Genomic DNA, 14762 nt, shown 5'->3' with positions numbered 1-14762 from the left:
TATAGGATTTGGTCCCTAAAGACCTTCCCAACCCACCCATCCTCCCTCCCACCTCCACCTCTGCCTAGATGACCTCTTGGATGAATATAACTTTCTGAATTCTCAAAGCCATCACAACAATGCAAGATCTAAGATCTATCAAAGCCGATACTTGCTATTCCAGAAACAACATGAGTCCAGAAATGGGGCCTCAATTGAGACTGGTGATTGAGGCCTATATTCCCTTCCTCTTCCTGGAACTCACAGGCCATCTCAACTAGTGACAGGGGATCTTGGCCTCTCTTGACACATGGTGCTTGGTCTTGGCCTCAGCCATCTCAACCCAACCATGAGTTTGCTCTGGACTACTTCAGCCCAAATTACATTGTTTAGGGGAGCCAGGAACCAGAGGTCAGCATTTCCATATCCATTCGTCCCTGCCCTGGGCACATAGTAGGTACTCAGTAAATTTGTCTGGCTCACTGAGAATTGCATCTCCCACTAAATTGGAATTTTTAAAAACCTGTTGCTTGGGGCCTTGCTTACATGTTGACTAGGACATATTCCATTTTAAAGCAAGAAACCACAGGAAGTGAGAAATGCTGGTAGATCCATGCTGTACACAAGAGGAGACAGCCGAGAGAGCAGGTCCATTATCCTTCTTCCCGAGTCAACGCTGGGTTATTTATGGCAAAGTCCCTGCTGGCAGAGTGTCCAGGCCTTTAGCTTTTCCCCTTTTGGACTATTTGTATCCATTAGCATCCCTACTAGAGAGGGAAACCGGGCAGAAGGCGACACCCACAGGTGCCCACTCTCCTAGTGATTGACAGCCCTACAGAAGGGAGGAAAAGCTGGAATTAATGTTTAAGCTGTGGCTGAAAAAGTGGCTCACAGGGTTTCCATCTGTTCCTATGACCACAGTCACCAAGAATAGGCTCTATCACTTTACTCCTGTGAATTGCAGAGAAGAAAAAGGTGTTCTCTCCTGCTCTTGCTAGATTCCCTCTGATGGATTTGTGGAGTCTGGCTGGGAGAATGAACTCTTCTTACCTTAGCAGTAAAGGCAGTGCAAAGACATGGGGACATGCAGCAGGGAGCCCAGTGGAGTAAGTGGGAAATTCCAAGGCGGCGAGGCCAGGGGTCCTCCGTAGAATGGCGGCAGGGGAAGAGTCAGAGACAGAAATATGAAACTCTGGGCAGTGATAAAATAGTTTTAATGGGAGGCTTTCTGAAAGGACAACTTTTCCTTATGCTATCAAACAGCCAGTTTCCCTGCCTTGGGGTTTCTTGGGGGTGCACTGGCTGAACCCTTAGCCCCACCAGACGCTAGGACGTTACTCTGACACTATGTTCGGCCCCCCTCCAGGGATCCAGAGGTGTGTCTTAACATCAGGAGGCTGGAGTTAGCGGGCATTCAGTCCAAAATACACAGTGTCCCTGTGCGTGTCCAGGCATGAGAGAGGGGCAAGGGCTGCACTTCCGATGTAGGGTATTTCTCCATACGGGAAGGAAAGGGGGGAAAATCACTTTGAAAAATTCAACTCTGACCTTTACAAAGAAAACTAATAGATACTTTAGTATTATATACATGGCAGAGGGGCAAGGAAGTGCAGGGGAAATTGCACTTAATTACAGTAGTTTATAGTTTACACCCATTGGACAAATTTACTTCTTTAAAAGAAATCTCAAGATCAGTTGGGATAGGGGTGGGGGAGGGAGTGCTGATATTTACAGTGTGTTTGGCTCAGTTCAATATAGCACGTGTCCTCCTCTCCTCATTTCAGTAACAGATTCAAGTTTTCACATCAGTTTGTTCGATGAAGGAGCATAATGTAGACACTACGGCTTTCTCTCTTCCTCTTCCGTGGTTTCTTCTCCCACCTCTGGGTCGGACGGGAGGATATGACATCTTGGGAGAGGCATCGTGACAATACTGCATGGAAGGGAAGCTGGGCTTCGGGCTGCGCCTCCTGAGAACGATTGTCCGAGGTACCGGCAGGATGTCAGGTAAGCAGGGACCTCTTGCAGGTGCTTGTCAGGCCACTGGGCTTTTCCATGACAGCTGCCCGGAGAGTGATGGTGTGGAAAATAGGATCCTTGTTGCTGTGCACAAAGTAAGTGATGTGTGGATATCACCAGGCTTGGAGAGGACACTGCAGAGAGAAAGGACAGAGAGCTCAGCGGTGTGCAATTGGCAGGGACATGGGCCATTAGTTTGGCTTCTGTAGGGGACTTGAGACCCAACTCGGCCGGCAAAGAGCTGGGAGTGGAGGGCTGAGGACCGAGTGTCTGCTCAGTTCTGCGGTGCTGGTCCTGAAGCACATTTCCTTTAGCAAAACCTGCCAGCCAGCTTTCCCGGCCACTTCAGAAGAGAGAAGTGAATTGCTGCAGACCTTGCAATAGTCGCAACTCGTTGACCTTTATCCTGAGCTTGGGCTCCTCTTTCTGTGAGAGCGGTGTTTATAAAGAGCTCAGTGTGGTTGCAACAGCAGCTGGATGGGCAGCTCTGGCCTCTCATAGAAGTGAGACCTCCAAGAGCAGGGCCCCTGAGAACACTGGTTCCCAAACATTAATGGACCTACGAGGGCCAGAGATCCTGTTAAAATGGAGATTCTGACTCAGTGGGCCTAAGAACCTGCACTTCTAATCAGCTCCCAGGTTGTGCTGTGCTGCTGATCTATTTTGAGCAACAAGGTCATAAAGCACATGAGAAAAACAGCACTTACTCCGGTGATTTATCAGGGAAGGAGCGTGGGAAACTACAAAGTGCTCTCTAAGGCTCATTACTATGAGGGCAAGAAACTTAGAGAGCTGGGAAAGAAACCCAAGGGCTGAAGGCTTCTGATGCCAGGCTTCCGGTGGGCTGGGGCGGTGGGGAGAGACCCCAGAACAGACAGGGAAAGCCTGCGAGAGGAGCCACACCCCCACCACTGGGCAGGCTCCTTTCCAGAGCCCTGGGCCTCATTCATTTCAACTGTCCTGGAACATCATTCCTCTCCTTTTCCTTCCAAGGAGTCCTTTTTCTGTTTCCCTCTGTCTCCTCCTTCCCTTTCACTTGTGCTGGCATCTCAGGGGAAGGTTCTGCCTTTTGGCTTATTCTCTCAAGACGCCCCCTCAATCACACACACATGCACCTACCACAACCAGTACAGGCCTCCTATCCCATTATCATTTCATTAATCAGTACTTCCAACCATAACCCTAAGTGAGGTTGCCGTTATGTCCATTTTACAGATTAGGAAAGCAGGACTCAAGGTGAGTCAGTGAATTATCCCAGATTTCAGAATTATGAGGGACTGGAGCCAGATTCGAACCCATTCTGGGGTTTGAACCCACGTGTTCTTTCTATGACGCACTGAGGTAAGGAGCCTTCGACTAGCTTTGAGCTCTTGTGCCTCTCTCTGTGCCTCAGTTTCTTCACCTATAAAGCGGAGGCTGCTGAGGGATTAGATGAGCTGATGCACAGGAAGTACTCAGACTGGTGCTCGGCGTAACTGTTCTCATTAAGACTGCTGTACAGGGTGCCTCGGTCCAGGCTGCTCTGCGTGCCCTTCAGAGCTGGACGGAGCTGTACATTCGTGTGACAAGGCAGGTTCCTGACCCTTTTACATTCTTGAGGCCCTGCTCAGGGTCCTCTGATACCCTTTGCCTGCTCTTCCTCCCGCCACCCACCCCCACTCTCGAGTCTCTTTGCTTCCCACTATCAGCCTTTTTCCAATTTTCAGATTTCAGGTGGAGGAGAGAGAAAATGGCTTGTGACCTTGCGGGTTTCAATAGAAGAGCAAACAAGAGGGCAGATAAGGAGACGCCAGCGAGATTCTATGACCTGTCATTAGGGATGGGCTTTCCCAGCTATCAAATGTTTGCTCACATAATAAAATGGTGACAGGGCCCTAAATGTTGTCAAAGGAACTAGAGTTATTTGCCCCCTTCAGAGTCTAAACACAAACATCTGATAAGGGGGACGCTGTGGTCCCTCAGAACCGAGGCCCAGCACACGCAGCCCCACGGGGGGCCTTGCCCACAGGATCTCCGAGTGACTACAGAGCCCTCCGTCTGAAAGGGGTGGTGTCTGGGGCGATTGTTCAGGAGGTCCTCCTTCTAAGAGGATTTGTTAATAGTGATGGCTAACATTTATCGAGGTCCTACTGTGTGCCGGGCACCAAGCTAAGTAAGGGCTTTATACACGTCATTGCACTGAGTTCTTACATCAGCCCTTTGAGGCAGGTAATTATCATTCATTCCTTTAGCACATGTGAGTGCCTTCTACATGCTTAGTTAGCACTTTTTTAGGCCAGGGGATGCAGCCCTGAACAAGACCCTGTTCACACCCTCCCATCATTTTAGGGAGGGCTTTGAACAACAAACAAACAAACAAGCAAATTATATATATATATAACTTTAGATGCAGATAAATACTTTGTAGAAAAATAAGGATGGTAAGAGGGTAAGGTGACTTGAGGAAAAGAGAATAATTTAGGGAGGGAAATCAGGGGACTTCTTTGGGGTGGTGACATTTGAGCTGAATGAAATGAGGGAGCAAGCATGCAAAGGTGCACATGAAGGAGTGTTCCCGACAGAAGATACCACAAATGCAGAGGCCTGCAGCGGGACCACTTTGGCTCTGGTTCAGCTGAAGCTGAGGGAATGGGAGGAGGGGAAGGAGGTGAGAATGGCAGGGTCAATGATGGGCTGATCACAAAGGGTTTGGAAGTTTTGGTTGCAACGTGAAGCCACTGGCAAGTTTTGACAGGGGATTAACATGATTGATTCCCTTTTTTAAAGAGATAATTCTGGCTGCTGTGTGCTGAACAGACCATTCCCACAATAGGGGGGCAAGAGTGAAAGTGGGAGTGAGAAGTTAGGAGCCATGGCAGGAGGTCAGTGAGAAACGAGGGGTAGGGGCTGGGCGGGGAGGGGTGCCTTAAACTGATGGGGTGGGAAGTAACCAGATTTAGGATGCATTTTGGAGTATCCCTAGAAGAACTTACTGATGGACTGAATGTAGGATGTGGAGAGAAGACTCAAGGAGACTCTCCAGCATCTCACCTGAACAATTGGTACCATTCTTGGAAATAGAGAAACCCAAGGAAGAAGCAATTTGGGTACAGAGAAATACGGGCAAAAGGATGAGTTATTTTAGGCAGATTCAATTTGACAGGCTCGTCAGCTATATTAGACAATCACATGTGTAGGCCAAAGTTGCATTGGGTTTGTGAATGGGCCCTCAGGGGAGAGATCTGCACTGGACACAGAGTTATAGAATCCATCAGTGTGTATACTTGATCCAAAGCCACTGGATTCATAGAGATCACCCAGGAGTGAACTAAGCAGAGAATGTAGCCTTGGGGCCCTCCAACAAGTGAATACTGGGAAGATGAGTTGCCTGCTAAGGAACTGTGGCGAGCCATACAAGGGGAATGTCCCTAAATCAAGTGAAAAAAGGAAGGAGTGCTAGGCTGTGTCAGAGATAGAGACTGAAAAGTGACCACTGAGAAAGAAGATGGGCTACATATATACAATGGAATATTACTTAGCCATAAAAAAGAACGAAATCTTACCATTTGTGACATGGCATTATGCTAAGTGAAATAAGTCAGAGAAAGACAAATATATGATTTCACTTGCATGTGAAACCACAGACTCTAAAGAACAAAGTAAATGAACAAACAAACAGAAACGCAGAGATACAAACTGGCAGTTATCAGAGGGGAAGGGGGTTGGAAGACTGTATGAAAACGGGGAAGGACTGGTAGTTACAAAATAATTATGGGGATGTAATGTACAGCACAGGGGATATAGTCAATAGTATTGTAATAACTATGTATGGGGCCAGGTGGGTACTAGATTTATCAGGGAACTCACTTTATAAATTCTAACCACTATGCTGTATACCTGAAACTAACATAAAATAATACTGAATGACAGCTATAATTGAAAAATAAATTAAAAAGGGACCATTGGATTTGGCAACATGGAGGTATCGGTGAGCTGGACAAGAGGTTTCAGTGGAATGTGAGTACAAAAGCCAGTCTGGAGTCTTCTCAAGAGAGAATTGGGAGTGAGGAAGTGGAGACAGTGAGTATAGATAACTCACTTCTATTACTAACTTAAGTTAGTTTAATTATAGCTTTATTAATTAAACTAAATTATCATAATTCCAATTTCACAGATGAGGGACCTGACGTCTAAAGAGATTCTAAGTAACTTGCGCAGAGTCTCACAACAGAAAGGCTGGTGCTCTTAACCACAAGGAAGATCATTTCTACCTTCTAAGTCCAGCAACGCAGAAATAAATGCCCTTGGCCACTTAAAATCCTCCTTTCTGAGTATGAGAGGCTCTCAGGAAGCCTAGTTTGTCCCAGCTGCCATAGAATGGGCATTTTGAGTCAAGCACTGAGCTAAGTGTTTTTTTGTGTGTGTGTGTTTTTTTTAATATATTTTATTGATTTTTTACAGAGAGGAAGGGAGAGGGATAGAGAGTTAGAAACATCGATGAGAGAGAAACATCGATCAGCTGCCTCCTGCACACCCCCCACTGGGGACGTGCCCGCAACCAAGGCACATGCCCCTGATCGGAACCAAACCCGGGACCCTTCAGTCCGCAGGCCGACGCTCTATCTAACCGGTTACGGCTGAGCTAAGTGCTTTACAAGACTTATTGCATTTAGTTATTTCAATGATCCCACAAAAGAGGAATCATTATCTTCATATACAGGTAAGGAAACTGAAGCTCAGAGAGGCTAAGACTTTTCCCTGAGGTCACACAGGTAGAAACTGGTTGAGTCTTGAGCCTGGGCCTGCCTAACTCCCAAGTCAGTGCTCTTAAAAAAAAAAAATACACACACACACACACACACACACACATATATACATATATATGTGATATATATGTATATATATATATTGATTTCAGAGAGAAAGGGAGAGGGAGAGAGATATAGAAACATCAATGGTGAGAGAGAATCATCGATTGCCTCCTGCATGCCCCACACTGGGGATCAAGCCCACAACCCGGGCATATGACCACGACTAGGAATTGAACCATGACCTCCTGGTTCATAGGCTGATGCTCAACCACTGAGCCACACTGGGCAGGCCCCAAGTCAGTACTCTTAAACCTCAGACCGTACTGCCTCCCCTCCAGTGGAGAAGACTGGCTGGGTGGGGAACAGCTGCAGGGGATTTATGATGAGACTTCCCACCTCCTTCTTGTCAGCACCCGTGGCCAGTGACCTCTCTATAAACTAGGAAGTGGAGCAGTGGGTAGAGAAGTTGTGGAAACAGGAGTCAGCTCACAGCCTGCCCACACTTGTTCTAACCGAGGTCGGTGCTTGCTGTGGTCTTGTTTCCAGACTGGCAGGGCACTGTTTTGCAGGAGCTCAGGCACAGACTCAGTCAGACAATAACTCGCCAGCACCCAAGGGTTGAGGACGAGAGGGCAGCACAGCTCTGGGAAGCACAGGTGGCAGAAGCTGCAGAAGGATTCCCAGTGACAAAGTTCTAGCCTGAAGCATGATCCACAAGGCCCCGGGGCATGTCTGTCTTGACAAGAGGAAATACTGGGATGGGACAGAGACAAGCTCAAATTCTGGCGTTAGCCTTATATGCCTACATAATCTTGGGTCATTTTTATGGGTACTTAGAAATGGATATTGGAAGGGGAGTGTTGTTGAATGGATTTGGAGTGAGAAGACCAAAACCTGGAAGTTCAGCTCCAGATTTATCATCTGTGTGAACGTGGCCAGATGCCTCCCCATCTTTGAACCTCAGATTTTTGCTCTGTAAACCAGGCAAAAAAATATCTACCTTGCAGAATGGGTGGGAGTGCTACTCAGGAAAGGTAAGATGAAAAAGCACCTGGCGTGCTGCTTAGAAATGCTAGTTTTGAGTTCATTCACTCTTTCATTCATATTTACTGAATATCTACGATGGCCCAAGCATTTAGCTAAGCCCAAAGGGCTTGGGTGCTTTGAGAGGCCCCTGAACTATTTGTATTTTCCTGGGAGGTGGGTGAGGAGGCGTCTAGGTGTCAGCAGAAGAATGAGAAGCAGGGATCTGGAGCTTGGGTCCAACAGGTGGGACGGGCTGAGAGATGGTCCTAATCCTGGGAAATGTTATTGTCAGAACCAACGTTGACCACATGTAGACCAAGAAATGAGTTCAATATTTAAAGAGTGGATGGAAGGTGTCTTCTAAAGGATCACAGAAAGGAGATGGAACAGGGAGGGACTATGTACCAGCCACTCTCTTAGGCACTTTTTTGTTTGTTTTATAAAGATAATGTTTAAATATATTTTTATTAATTTCAGAGAGGAAAGGAGAAGGAGAGAGAGAGAGAGAGAGAGAGAGAGAGAGAGAGAGAGAGAGAGAGAGAGACGGGTAATGAGAATCAATGATCGGCTGCCTCCTGCACACCCCCTACTGGGGATCAAGCCCGCAACCCGGGCATGTGCCCTTGACCAGAATCGAACCCAGGACCCTTCAGTCCGCAGGCTGATGCTCTATCCACTGAGCCAAATCAGCAGATTTGGGTGGGAGGGTTTGCCAGTTCTGTGAGATGGGGTGGGATTTCCCCATAAGAGATGAAGAAACTGTTTCACAGCAGTGAGTTAACTGCCCATGGTCATGTAGCAAGGGGTAGTAGAAGGAGCTGGGATTAGCTCGCATCTGTTGCCTTTTCCTAGCACTTTAGGGTGCCTCTGAAGTAGCATTGCCCTGGCTGTGTCCCTATGACTTGATTATTGAGGTGCACACTAATGGCCCTGTTCAATATGTACATCAGCATCTGAAACCCTGCCTTGTGGTGTTTAACTGTTTAGGCCCCTGGTTGGCAAACTGCGGCTCGCGAGCCACATGCGGCTCTTTGGCCCCTTGAGTGTGGCTCTTCCACAAAATACCGACTTCTGCGCATGGGCCACAAAGTTTCAATCGCACTGTACGTGCGCGCCCGCATGTGGTATTTTGTGGAAGAGCCACACTCAAGGGACCAAAGAGCTGCATGTGGCTCGTGAACCGCAGTTTGCCAACCACTAGTTTAGGCCAATCATTCTCCCAACATATTTGACCAAGGAATCCTCCTGTCCTCATTCTACATGCCCCTGATTCCTAACAATGGTCTTGAAACCCCTTTCAGAAAATACTTTAAAACAAACAAAACAAGCAGATGTGCCACTAGGTCTCTTTTGGAATTCACTTTTGACTCTCTGCCTTTAGAACAGAGTTTGTACAATTTTTCTTCACCCTCGGTTCCTTTACACTCATCCCACTTCATTCTGCTTTCCCCATTCCCTCTTCTTCATTTTGTAGGAAACGGTTGAAATATAATAGCTAAATGTTTGGGCCTTGGGCCATAGTAGATATTCAGCTAAATATGAATGAATTCGAAACTAGCATTTCTACTTTTTACTGTTCTTCCTAATTGTTAAAGACCACAAGAGCAGAGATTACTGTGGGTATTTTAAAGATGGGTATTGGAAGGCAAGTGTTGTTTAAGTGGAACGAGTCCAGGATTGAGAGTCAAAGACCAAAGTCCGGAGATCCCGCTCTAGAACTGATCATCAGTGTGACCTTGGGCAGAACACCCTTCATCTCTGAGTCTTAGTTCATTTCTTTTTATTTCTTAGGTTTCAATAAAGAGAAAACGACAAGATGATTTTCATGAGAAGTACTATATAGTTTTATCCTTACTAAGTGTAATCATTATCCCCATCATCCTGAAAGTGAGTCTGTCACCAGACTCCTGAAATGTCTGGGGACTTGGAGATAACGTCATGGTAGTTCGAGAGGGACATGCATACAGCGTCAAGGTTGGCTGGCCACTCTGTCCAGTGAAGGGGAGAAGCCATTTGGGGGCTGGTACAGCGTCTCAGGGAGCATCTTGAAGTATTTTGATTAAGAGACCATTTCCTGAATTCAGAAGACTTGTTTCAACAAGCAAGCATCAAAGTCAACTTGGGAAAGACAGAAATAATTAATCATAGTCCTGTCTAGGGCTGACCAAGCGGCAGATGGATTGATAAACCTTTCAAAGGGGAAGGTATTCCCAAGCGGGGCTGCTGCGCCTGGCTGCCCCCCTGATTGAGATTTGTGAGCACAGATAAATGTTTTCCCTGCTCAGTACAAAGAGTGGGAAATCGCACAGAGTCGAAGGGCAAGGCAGTGTGTGGGGGGCTGTTCTTTCATCTTCCATTGGGTGAGAGAAGAGTAGTAAAGCAGGTCCCACACACCTCTCCCTTGTCCCCCAACTCCAGAGCCCGGCTGCGTGCGTAGGTGGTGTGTGTGTGTGTGTGTGTGTGTGTACGCCCAAGACACGCCAGGCACTTAATCTGGGTGACCTCATCGAATCCCAGAACAAGTAGATGTTACAATTTCAGTTTTAAAGATGAAAAAACAAAGGCTCAGGAAGGTCAAGATCACCAACCAAGTGGTACAACCAGGAACAGAACCCTCCTGCTTTACAACACTGCAGATCCAGGAGGAGACGGGGCAAAGGGAAGAGCAGAGAACCCTGAGCCCATGAAAGAACCTGCTGGAAGCGCATGGCAGTGGATAAGGTGTGTTTCGCAGAGCTCAGATGGAAATAAAGATCATCAACAAGACCAAACCCTGTTGAGAGCCTCTGACATGAAGTTCAAGGTTGTCGTCTGCTTATCTAGTAATCAATAAAGGCTAAACAGTTCCCACGCGGCATGGAGCCCAGCCACTAAAAGGCCTATTGTATTATTCTGGAATTGTCATCTGTGTTCAGACTTCTCGTCCTGTTTTCTAGCTCTCAGTGCCCCATTACAGTCCAGCTGTCCAAGCTCAGCGACAAGCCTCGCTGTGGGTTGTCTTTACTACCCCATCACCTCTATGAGGTCGTGGGAATTAGTCATCAACTGAAACGGTGACTAAGCCTCTCGATCCCCCACTTTCAGTGCAGCAGGAAGTTGATTCTAAGGTGTTTTTTAATAAAACACCAAGTGAATGCAGGCCCCTGGACACAACAGGCTGTCTATTAGGGAGTCCGCATGGGTTGGTAGAATTGGGTCATCTCTAGAGCAGCGGTTCTCAACCTGTGGGTCGCGACCCCTTTGGGGGTCGAACGACCCTTTCACAGGGGTCGCCTAAGACCATCGGAAAACACATATATAATTACGTATTGTTTTTGTGGTTAATCACTATGCTTTAATTATGTTTAATTTGTAACAATGAAAATACATCCTGCATATCAGATATTTACATTACGATTCATAACAGTAGCAAAATTACAGTTATGAAGTAGCAACGAAAATAATTTTATGGTTGGGGGTCACCACAACATGAGGAACTGTATTAAAGGGTCGCGGCACTAGGACGGTTGAGAACCACTGCTCTAGAGCTTACAGCATTCTAGGTCCCGTATGGGTTCTGGACTGGAGAAATCAGCCTCAGGATTCCTGACTTACTACTCACTTTCTCCATCAACTAATTTGTGGGCAATCCTGAGCTCTCCCTGGAAATATCTTTTCCCTGGATCACTGGCAATCCACTGGGGAAAGAGTCAATCTCCATGACTAAAGGCTCTGTGGAATCCAGGCTCCAGTGACTTATCAAACTTCAGTCCTCATTTAGAGCTCTTGTTCGGGACACCAGGGGAACAATAAGCCTCTTTAGCTTGTGGCCCATCTTCTTTGCCCTGTGACTCAGCGATTCCTTTAGCAAGTAGCAGAGAACCTCAGAAGGACCAGGCTTATGGCTGAGTCCAAACCTGCCACACTCTCCACACATCAATAATCTTAGTCATCCCCCCACCCCCTTTCCCAGTGGCATTACCTGTTTACTAGAAGACATGTTGGTGAGCGTACTGATGCTGCTGGTATCTGTGACCACCATCGCAGATGGAAACCGGGAGGTGTGGGAATACTGGGGAGGTTCCTGCTTGTGTGTGTACACTGGAGAGAGAGAGAGAGAGAAGAGAGTGAAGACGAAATCAAGGCGCCGATCACTCAGGCGTATGCACATCTCACACTATCCTTAACCAAGTTACTTAGCCTCAGTTTCCTACTGGTAGAATGGGAATGATATCTGTTATAGGATTAGAAGAGATCATATTTAAAGCACTTTGTACCCAATAAGTAAACAGCCTTGCACAGTGCCTAATATGTAATGGTGGACGGCACTTCTGTGAGATGCCTGAGTGCCACCAAGTGACCCTTAGGCATATGTGGTACATCTGGGATTTTAAGTCAAAAAAGTTCTAAGTAGCTGGAAAACTGCCAGAACTCAAGCACCAGGTTTCATGCTAGCAGTCATAGATTAATTAAAAATTGTAACTAGACATGGGCATAACTGATATAGTTCTGGGCTTTCCAGTTTGCACTAAATGCCTTCTGACACTGAGTCACACACGCAACAACACCTCTTATGACACTCCAGAAATATGAAGGATAGACAAAAGGAGACTAGAATCTAATAAAACCTCCAGGAACATGTGGCTCCCTTTTTAGGACTTGTTCACCAAGTCTGGAACCTTTTGATTCACACTAGTTGTGACTCCAGTAAGATTTATGTAAATTCTAGGCCATGTGACCAACTAATGAAAGCATGTGGATGCTTGGCCTTGAGGGAGGGACCAGCCTGTGCTACCAAGGAGTCCTCTAAGTAGGGAACAGGGGTGAAGGTCACTGCCTGCTGCCTCGGCTTGCCCTTCCTGTGGAGGGAGGCTGGCTGTTTTCTGGTCTGGAGCCCCACAGGCTATCTCTTCACAGTCAGCCAGGCCAGCTGAGCCTCAGCAGTTCATAGGTCACTGGAGATCACTCTCTGACTGTCCCACCCACCCAGGAAGCCACGGAGGAAGCCTGCCCAGGTGAGGGGGCAGGGGCAAGTGGGGAGCATATTGCCAGGCCCTGAGAAGAAGGGAACTAGGGCACATGTGCTCCCAGACTCTGCTACAGGCTGTGGCAGATGTTTTCAAAGCCACAAAAATGTGATTGGAATGTGAGATGGTGCTTAGAAACCAGCTCCACAGGCCTGAGGGGGGAATAGAGCCCGGAGGATAGAAGGCCCAACTTGACTGTCTCCCTCAGATCCCTCAGATCCGCAGCTCTGCCTGAGGCAGTCAGGGGAGAAACTAAAGTCCTCTTCCTTATTCCTGCCTCCTCCTACGACGGAGTCCCTTAATGAACAGTCACTTGTGTTTCTATAACTCTTGATGCTTACCAAACACAGTTCATAACCATTTCTATCTCCACAATCACTCTACACACATATTACTTCCATTTTATGGGTGAAGAACTTGAGGCTCAGAGTGGCTAAGTAACATACCAATGGCCATATAGCTGGTATGTCTCAGAGCCAAGATTTAAATCTAGGTCTGTCTGACTCCAAGACCACCACTCGATTCCAGAGACTTCTCTGATGTTCCTGTGGGGTCATGCCTGAAGCAGGGAAGCCATCCTTTCCATGATTTCTCCCCAAATTAGCAAGCCAGGGGCTATACCCTAATCTGGCCAGAGGACGGAGAACCCAGGGCTCAGGATAGGGGTGGGGAGAGCTATAGGGGCTGGAAGTAGGTGGAAAATGAGTGGTTGAAAGGTAGACTTAGGGTAGGTGTAGAAATTGGAGATGGGAAATAGCCAGGAGGTGGGGGTAGGGGGCGGGGCGGGGTAGACACACTAACATTCCTGGTCCAGGAAGGCGTGCAGGTGGTATTTTCCACCTCTACTCATGGTTTGTGATGCTTGGAGTGCAAATTGGAAGGCATGGCGACTGTAGGAGATTCTTCAATTCCAGGGAAGGCAAATAGGATGCAAATTATATGCCAACTATCATCATTTGGGAATGGATGCTTGGACTTCTAGGTTAAAAAGGCTAACTTGGAGCTCACTGGGAAGGTGCTGAGGTTGACTGGTGGGTGCCAGAGTGGGAAACCGGGGGCACGTGTTCCACACCATCCCTGCTCTCTATCTCCAACTCCCTCACAGGCTTCAACTGGACTCTTCAGACCCTCCCCGGGGCTCCTGAGGGTAGAGTAGAGGAATAAAAAAGGCACAGCACCACACAAGGGTTATGCTTCAAAAACTGTCTTGGTTGATGATCATAGGTAGGACAAAGGGAGCAAACCGACAAACTTCATAGAAAGTTCAGAGCCAGAGAGGGAAGGGGTTGGCTGCTGAGGGCCCTCTGTGTCCCTCCCCAACCCGCCTGGGTCCTTACTGTGTGAGTTCTGCAGCTGAGTCACAGCCGCCATGAAGGGCTGCTGGGCCATGTGGCTGCCTGGGCTCTGCTGCATGAGGGGCTGCTGGTGAGGACTGTGCAGTTGCTGGGAGAACTGCACCGGCTGCAGGGCTGCCAGGCTGCCGGCCACACTGTTGATGACAGGGACGCTCTGTGCTTGGGAGGTGTTGAGACCTGTGGGAGGAAGAGGGAAAGATCAGAGGTGGCTTCAGGGACGAGGAGAGGTAAATGGATGGCAAAGGCCATCCACTGAGCCCCTGCTATGTGTCAGGCACTGGACTCAGCTGGTGACACAGAGACTGCATAGGAAGCAGTTTTATGGGTCCATTTTCCAGACAACAACACTGAGGCTTAAAGAGATTAAGGGACTTGCTCAAATTCCACAGTGAGTGGTAGATGGAAATGGGCTTTAAACAGATCTGACTGAGGCTGGAGAGTCTCCCAAAGTCATATGACCTCTCACACTTCCCTTCCTTGAGGTTGCCAGGGCCCTGGGAAAGCTGACCCTACTTGTTTACTCAATCCATGCCTGCCTCTGGGAGACATTGGCTCTGGTGATGCCCTCAGGGCAGAGTTAAAGGCAG

General features: G+C 47.7%; 1 protein-coding gene across 5 annotated transcripts in view; it reads right to left on the bottom strand.

The window, feature by feature from the left end:
* Nucleotides 1-1176: 1176 nt before the first annotated feature.
* HNF1B (HNF1 homeobox B) overlaps nt 1177-14762 on the bottom strand; it is a 53480-nt gene continuing 39894 nt past the window's right edge. For 2 of the 5 annotated variants that reach the window (XM_006103950.2, XM_006103952.2), the window contains exons 7-9: nt 14158-14352; nt 11776-11894; nt 1177-2132 (exon numbers count right to left, since the gene is read on the bottom strand). In XM_006103950.2, the coding sequence (XP_006104012.1) occupies nt 2112-2132; nt 11776-11894; nt 14158-14352 (335 nt within the window). In that variant the 3' untranslated portion in view covers nt 1177-2111. The remainder of the gene's footprint in view (nt 2133-11775; nt 11895-14157; nt 14353-14762) is intronic. The other 3 variants (XM_006103949.3, XM_006103951.3, XM_014446317.1) reach the window with 2 other exon arrangements.

This window comes from Myotis lucifugus, unplaced genomic scaffold (genome assembly GCF_000147115.1).
Source record: "Myotis lucifugus unplaced genomic scaffold, Myoluc2.0 scaffold_524, whole genome shotgun sequence".
NCBI lineage: Eukaryota > Metazoa > Chordata > Mammalia > Chiroptera > Vespertilionidae > Myotis > Myotis lucifugus.
This window is presented reverse-complemented; position numbering and strand designations above follow the sequence as displayed.